This window comes from Psammomys obesus, unplaced genomic scaffold (assembly GCF_907164565.1).
Source record: "Psammomys obesus unplaced genomic scaffold, mPsaObe1.curated_primary_1811, whole genome shotgun sequence".
In the NCBI taxonomy this organism is placed as follows: Eukaryota; Metazoa; Chordata; class Mammalia; order Rodentia; family Muridae; genus Psammomys; species Psammomys obesus.
The window spans coordinates 51,897,438-51,904,162 of record NW_026585895.1 but is presented as its reverse complement, the minus strand read 5'-3'; the positions used below and the strand labels follow the sequence as shown (position 1 = coordinate 51,904,162).

Sequence of the window (6,725 nt, the reverse complement as noted above, 5' to 3'; positions counted from 1 at the left end):
CGCCACCGAGCCAGAAAGGACCCCGCCGTTGCTAGGCAACGCCACCCTGCTAGGTGGCCACGGAGCTGCCTGTCTGGAAAGTGCGCTCCGGGAGGGCTGACCCGCGGCGCGCCTGGGGCCGAGCGGGGAAGGCGGAAGCTCCGGTGAGTCCCTTTCCTAGACGCTGGATGCCAGGCCCGACTAACAACCTACGGGAGAGCGAGCCTCCTCTGGGTGACTGAGATGCTGAGACCAGCGTGGTGGCTGAGGGATATCCCGCTGAGTGGGCGGCGCGCGGCCTCTTCCGGTTTCTGAGGGGGTTCGGGGCCTCTTGATTACGGCCGCTGCGCGCGTTGCTGCGGCTCCCGGACCCGGAAGAGGCAGCGTCAGCCGGGCAACAGCTGCGAAGAACCTCACTCTCCACGTGCTGCTCGGGCTCTCTGCTCCGTCCGCGGTTCTGCGCCCGGGCCATGGCTACCGTCTGCAACTCTCTCCCCAGCCGGTCTCCCAGGACGTGCTTCGGACGTCCCCAGGTCCAGATGAAGCGGGTGAGTTCAAACCCAGCCCGGGAGCTGCCGCGCCGATTAGGTCGGATACGGTTTTTAAGGATGTCTAGAGGGACCGGCGGGCGGCGCTCGGAAACACGTGGGTCAGTCGGGAACTCCGCCTTGGGTGCGAGGGCCGGGCGGGCTCCTGAGACTAGCTGAAGAACTGGTTAGATAGGGTTAGGATTGAAGGTATAGTAACCGGTCAACTTCCTGAGACTAGTTGGGGCACTAATAGGTGAGGATCGGAGGCTGGCTTTATAAGGAAAACAGTGCCTGAGACATACCTGGCATGTCTTACCACTCCTGAGCCTTCTGCTGCAAGAGAAGGGTCATTTCTGTTAGGAATGGAGAGTGGACTCATTTCCTTGAAGAGCTTTTAAGCCAGAGGCTTTTATTCATGAAACGGGCATTGTAATCCATTCTCCAGAGAGGAGAGAAGTGACTTAAACTCTACAGGAGCAAAAAGCTGGTTTTAGGGGTTGCCGGTTTATCCTCTAGAAAGTCTGAAAAGATGTGATAGGAGGCTTCATCCCCCACACCATGTACACATCCAAAATATAATAATGTCATTCCATTGAAATTGAAAAGCAAATTGCCAGTCAGGTCAGGTCAGGTCAATCAATGTTTTGAAGGTAAATTTCTTTGACTAACACTCACTGCTTAAGTTTCACCTTAGTAGAAGGAAGGAAGAACCTTAATAAGCTTAATAAGGAGTCTTCAGCAAGCCATTGGTATAGCGGGATATGTGGGAGGAGAAATACACAGACAACCCTCAGGATAGTGGAGGACGGGGCATAAGATTTACATAGAGTAGGATAGACTTGGGCTATTAAATGCCAGCTTCACAACACACTAGACTATATGACCTTGGGGGAATTAGTTCCATAAATAGGAACACTAATTTGTTTATTAGAAGATTGTTAGGAGGCTCCAGTGGCAGGTAATTGCTAAGTGTCAGTAATCAAAATAAAAGCAATATTGTTTACATCTGAGGAAGTTGATGGCTGTATTATTAGATCAAATCAGCAACATTGTATCGGGTTGGTGCTTGTGTCATATGCCCAGCCCTGTAGGAGGAGGATGTACCTTGCTCACTTAGTTTCCGCATGGCTTTTGAGTTCCATTCTCAGCTATACAAAAAGAAGAAAATTCCAAATTTGTATCACATGAACAGATTGTCTGGTTTTACAGTTACTTCAACTGTTGTTTCGAAAGTGATAGGTCAGGGCTGGAGAGGTGGCTCAGGGATTAAGAGCACTGGCTGCTCCTCCAGAGGACCTGGGTTTTCCAGCATCCACATGTCTATAACTCCAGTTCCAGAAGATCCAGCACCCTCACACAGACATACATGCAGGCAAAATACTAATGTACATAAAATAAATAAATAAGTACATCTTTGAAAAAAATAAAGAAAAATGTAAATAAAAAACTTGTCATTAAACAAAAAAACAAACAAAAGTGATTGGTCAAGAGATAATACAGTTCTCTGGTGACCTCCACATGCTAGCTATGACTTATATGCTCTCACACACAAAACAATAAAGATGCTGCAAGTACCTTAACTGCATAGAGGCCTTGACTGCATTTGTGTTTCTGTTTCTGTATCCAGATGGGAGCGGAAGATATGCTGAGCAGATTTGCTCAAAGTGGAAACTCGATGTGGGTAGCTAATAGACTTTATTTGGAAGGACCTTCATAGCTTAAATTGGATTGCTCTGTCTTAATACTGTGGAAAATATTTTTTTCTTATGAATGTTTTCTGGTTAATAAAGTAATATAGTTTCATTTAAGAAAAGTAGAAGATATGACCCCACCTATAGTTGCTGTTGCTAGAAATAACTTTTAACATTTTGATGTAGCCTTTTCCAAGCAAATAGGATATAGTTAATTAGTTCTCCCAGTGTTATCTTCATGGAAGAGCGTGGTACATTCTGGGAATTTAGGAAAGACTGACAAAGGGTAAAGATGAATTTGAAGCTGAGGAGATGGATAGAGGCTGTATCCTTTTTTTAAATTATTTTTATTTTTATTAATTACAGTTTATTCACTTGTATCCCCCTGTACCTTCCTCCCTCCACCCCTCCCAATCCCACCCCGTCCCTCTCCCAGTCCACTGAATAGGGAGGTCCTTTTCCCCTTCCCTCTGACCCTAGTCTATCAGGTCTGATCAGGAGTGGCTGCATTGTCTTCTTCTATGGCCTGGTAAGGCTGCTCCCCCCTCGGGGAGGTGAGCAAAGGGCAAGCCAATCAGTTCATGTTAGAGACAGTCCCTGTCCCCATTACTATGGAGGCCTTGTGGATACTGAACTGCCATAGGCTGTTAGAGGCTGTATTCTTGAGGCTGCCTAGATCTCCTTGCCGATTTTTCAGTGTTAGCCTAATAGCAGTGGAGAACATGCTTCATTTTACTTTGAGCACTGTTGTTTTTGTGCTTACTGTATAGCCTGGTAGACTGGAACTAACTTTGTAGCCCAGGCTGACCTAGCACTCAGAATCCCTTCTGCCTGAGTTTCATGAGTGCTGGGCTTGTGTGTGCGAGCCACTGTGCTAGCTTCTGAGTGCTTGCTCTTAAGGACCTTGACTTAGGGTGAGTAGAATGCTGTGATGTCTAAAGTCTGTGTGCTGCCTGGTATGTTTCGTACAAAGTAGGGGAAAGAGAAGGTGTGTAAAGGAGCTGGTAAGTTTACTCTGTGTTGCTGTAGCAGCATTCTTCATAGTGGTGCCTGGATGCTTGAGGAGGCAGGGCTTGTCTTGATTGGTGGAGAAGCTTCCTGAACTTGAGATTGGCCAGAAACAGAACAAGTTATCTCTTGAGTGGAGGAGGTCTGTGGGCAGAGGCTGCTAGGCCAGCTCAAAAAACCTGTGGTAAAAAAAAAAAAAAAAATTAAAAACAAACAAACAAAGAAACCTGTGGCAGGGAGACCGTCAGACCTTTTGTGACTGTCAGGTGAGACTTCCAGATTTGTGCTCTCTGACAAATGATCCAGAAGACCTGAAAGCTGACTACATTTTCTTTTAACCTGAAAATTCTCAAACTTGGGACTTTTCAAAAACAAATTTTAAGATGAAGTAGGCATACTTTACTAATATTAAGTATTTGAAATTGTGTTATGATTGCCAAGAGATTTGTCCTTTTTATTGGTAGGTTAGGGTCTGTAGCAGACAGACTTGATAAAAACAAGTCAGTGTGATGTCATTGTTTCAAGTAAAGAGGAAAAGAATATATTCTAAAACTCAGACACTGGCTACTCTTATATCCTTGTGCAGATTGGAAGGAAAGGCCAAGGAAAATAGAAGAATCTGATGTTTCTTTTAGGACAGTGGTTCCCAACCTTCCTAATGCTGCAGCCTTTTAATACAGTTCCTCACTTTGTGGTGACCCCCAACATTAAATCATTTTCATTACTACTTCATAACTAATTTTGCCTCTGTTATGAATCATATATAAACATCTGATATGTCGACTATCTGATATATGACCCCTGTCATTTGACCCTCCCAAAGGAGTTGAGAGCTGCTGTTCTAGGGGAAGTTTGGGCACCATTCATTTAATCACATTCGTGTTGTGAGAATAAGCAACAGGCGAGAAGCGCCTGATGGTGTATGTCTGGGATCAGCAATCAGGCAGGACTCTGAAGGAGAGGAAGGTTGGAAATAATAGGATGGAAGTGATGGATGGAGCGACACTCTCATTTGGAGTGGGGACTGCAAGTCGGAACTGACTCCAGACCATCTGAATCTGAGCAGCTTGAGGGTAGAGATCCAAGCCCTGGGGAAGAACAGTAATGACAGTTTCCGCTTCCTGGGCACGCGTTGGAATTCAACATCCCATTCACCTTTCCAGTCTCATCTTAACATCTTTGTTGGTAGAAAAGAACAGATTTTTTCCCTGTGTGCCTCTGTTCTCACATAAAACAGACTCCTAGGGGTACAGTTTGATTTAGTAAGCACGTGTGCTTCACAAGCTTAGTTCTTGCTTCCCTTAGAACAGACTGAACTGGTTAAAATCAACTGGGAGGACACTTTTCTCTTCCTGGTCCCTGCTCTCATCTTGAGTGACTTAATAGTTGAGATGGATGGAGGCCTTCTAGATAAATGGACTGACATTGTGTGTCTCCTCCCACCCCCATTTCAGATGAAGCCAAAGAATCTGGTGCTAAACCCTAAACTGATGGTTGGCATATGGGGCATAATGATCTCTGCAGGAAGAGACACATTCTGTGGGCAGTCAGGCTTCACTCTGAGGATTGTCTTCATGGACTAATGCACCTCTTCTTATCTTTCCTTTTGGGAACAACACAGCAAGCAGAGGCTACCAAGAGAAAGCTCCAAGTATCCAGTGAGGCTCCACCAACAAAACGGAGGGATGAAATCTCCTCTCTTTCAGCCAAGAAAACCAGTGATGAAGAAACTCAGAGAACATTTAAGGGGAGTGAACAGAAAATATTTCCTCCAAAGAAGTATTTGGATAGTACAGGCAGTGGAAAGCAAGAGGAGAAGCCATGCGTCAAGACTTCGTCGCTGTTTAAAAACAATCCTGAGATCCCAGAACTCCACAGGTGCGTTTGCGGTGGCTCGGATGTGAGCGGTCACGGGTGTTGCTTTCTCCTTTGCCGCCTTGGCACTGATGCACACTTTGTCTTTCCTCTGCAGAACTGTAGTGAAGCAGGCTCGAGAGCAAGTGTTCACTCTAGAAGCTTTCCAGGAGCTGGACCTCCACCCGCATCTAGTAAGTGCCCACACTGCTCTGCAGGGTGTTACTGTCTGTGCTTGTTCAGTCTGTCTCTGCGCCTGGCCTTGGGTCATTCCCTGACAGCAGCACGGGTTGCTGCCATCCTCCTTCTCTTCTTCCTGGTGATTGTGAAGCTCTGGACTTCATTTTTTGGGCTTAAGGCAGCTTTAATTTCTGAATAGACGTGGTGATGCTATGGTAGCAGATGTCTCTGTAGCCTTGGAAAGGGAGTTGAGCTGGCTTCTTATTGTCAAGGAATGTGCACATTTCTAGAGAATGAAGACAGAAAAGGCTGCTTGAAGTGTATTTTCTACAAGCAAATGGACATCTTTCTTTCCCCTTTTGTTTAATACCATGAATGAGTTTTGTAGTTACTATGAAAAAGGAAAGAAAAAAAACATTCCCATTAAAGGCTGGATTTCCTTTTCAGTTGGGTACAACTGACCCCCTCTTTCTTGTAGGCTCTGCATTGTTTCTCAGCCTGAGTATTATGTGTGTTTGAGTTGTGAAGGTTGCCTGTGCACTGTCAGTTTGTAACTGCACCCTAAGTCTACAAAGAAGCAACCCAGCTGTAAGAACCAGAGACCCTGTACATGCCACAAGGGAGGGCAGGGTCACCCCCAGTTGGAAATACTGGGTTAGTGGGATTTAATTTAATTATAAATGTCCAGTGCAGTTGTCACTCCAGCATTTTATCTTTATGTCATTGAGTATGTTTTCATTAAATTAATAAATATTTATTTTCATATTCTCTTTTAGATTTCCACAATAAATACAGTTTTAAAAATGTCACGTATGACCAGGTAAGAGGTTGCAGGCTATTCTTGATTTTTTTAGAGTACAGCCAGTTGTAATTCCAATTGTATTTGGAAGGCAGAGCACATTTGTGTCTTGGTGCTGGAAGCAACACAAACTGCTAAGCACAGAGGGCTGACATAGTGCTCAGCCTATGGGGACCCCACCCCCGTACTCACCTGCTTGAAAGCAGACAAGGTTTTCTTCCATTCCAGCACTCAGCTCCCTACTGCAAGACATAGCTGGTTTAGGACATCTGTTATCAGGGTATCTCTGAAAATTACTTGGGCCAAAATACACTATTTAATCATGTTATTTCTTATCAGTAAAAATAAGGTCACCAAAAGAATTGGAGTAAATATTTACTTGGGTTTAGTGGGATACTGAAAAGGTATTTTAATGCTTGCTGCATTGGAGACACTTGTAAAAGAGAAATTCAGAGTTAAAGTATGAGTAGTTAGCTGTATAGTCATAGTTCACTTTGCATAAGCAAAAAGCAAGAATATAGAAGATTAAAGAACCACCAGCTTTTTCCATTTTGTTTGGCCTTTTTGAGATAGTCTCATAGCCTAGTTGTCTTCAAAGTTATCTTCCTCTTTTATCAGCTTCCCAAATGCTACGATTACAGGCATGTGTACTGTTTCTGGTTTGGTTTGCTTGCTGGATCAATC

General features: G+C 44.6%; 1 protein-coding gene across 4 annotated transcripts in view; it reads left to right on the top strand.

Annotated features, from left to right (window-relative positions):
• Positions 1 to 121: 121 nt before the first annotated feature.
• Ddx31 (DEAD-box helicase 31) overlaps positions 122 to 6,725 on the top strand; it is a 64,128-nt gene continuing 57,524 nt past the window's right edge. For 2 of the 4 annotated variants that reach the window (XM_055599908.1, XM_055599906.1), the window contains exons 1-4: positions 126 to 527; positions 4,830 to 5,086; positions 5,181 to 5,256; positions 6,019 to 6,062. In XM_055599908.1, the coding sequence (XP_055455883.1) occupies positions 450 to 527; positions 4,830 to 5,086; positions 5,181 to 5,256; positions 6,019 to 6,062 (455 nt within the window). In that variant the 5' untranslated portion in view covers positions 126 to 449. Of the gene's footprint in view, positions 528 to 4,829; positions 5,087 to 5,180; positions 5,257 to 6,018; positions 6,063 to 6,725 lie in introns of all 4 variants that reach the window. The other 2 variants (XM_055599910.1, XM_055599909.1) reach the window with 2 other exon arrangements.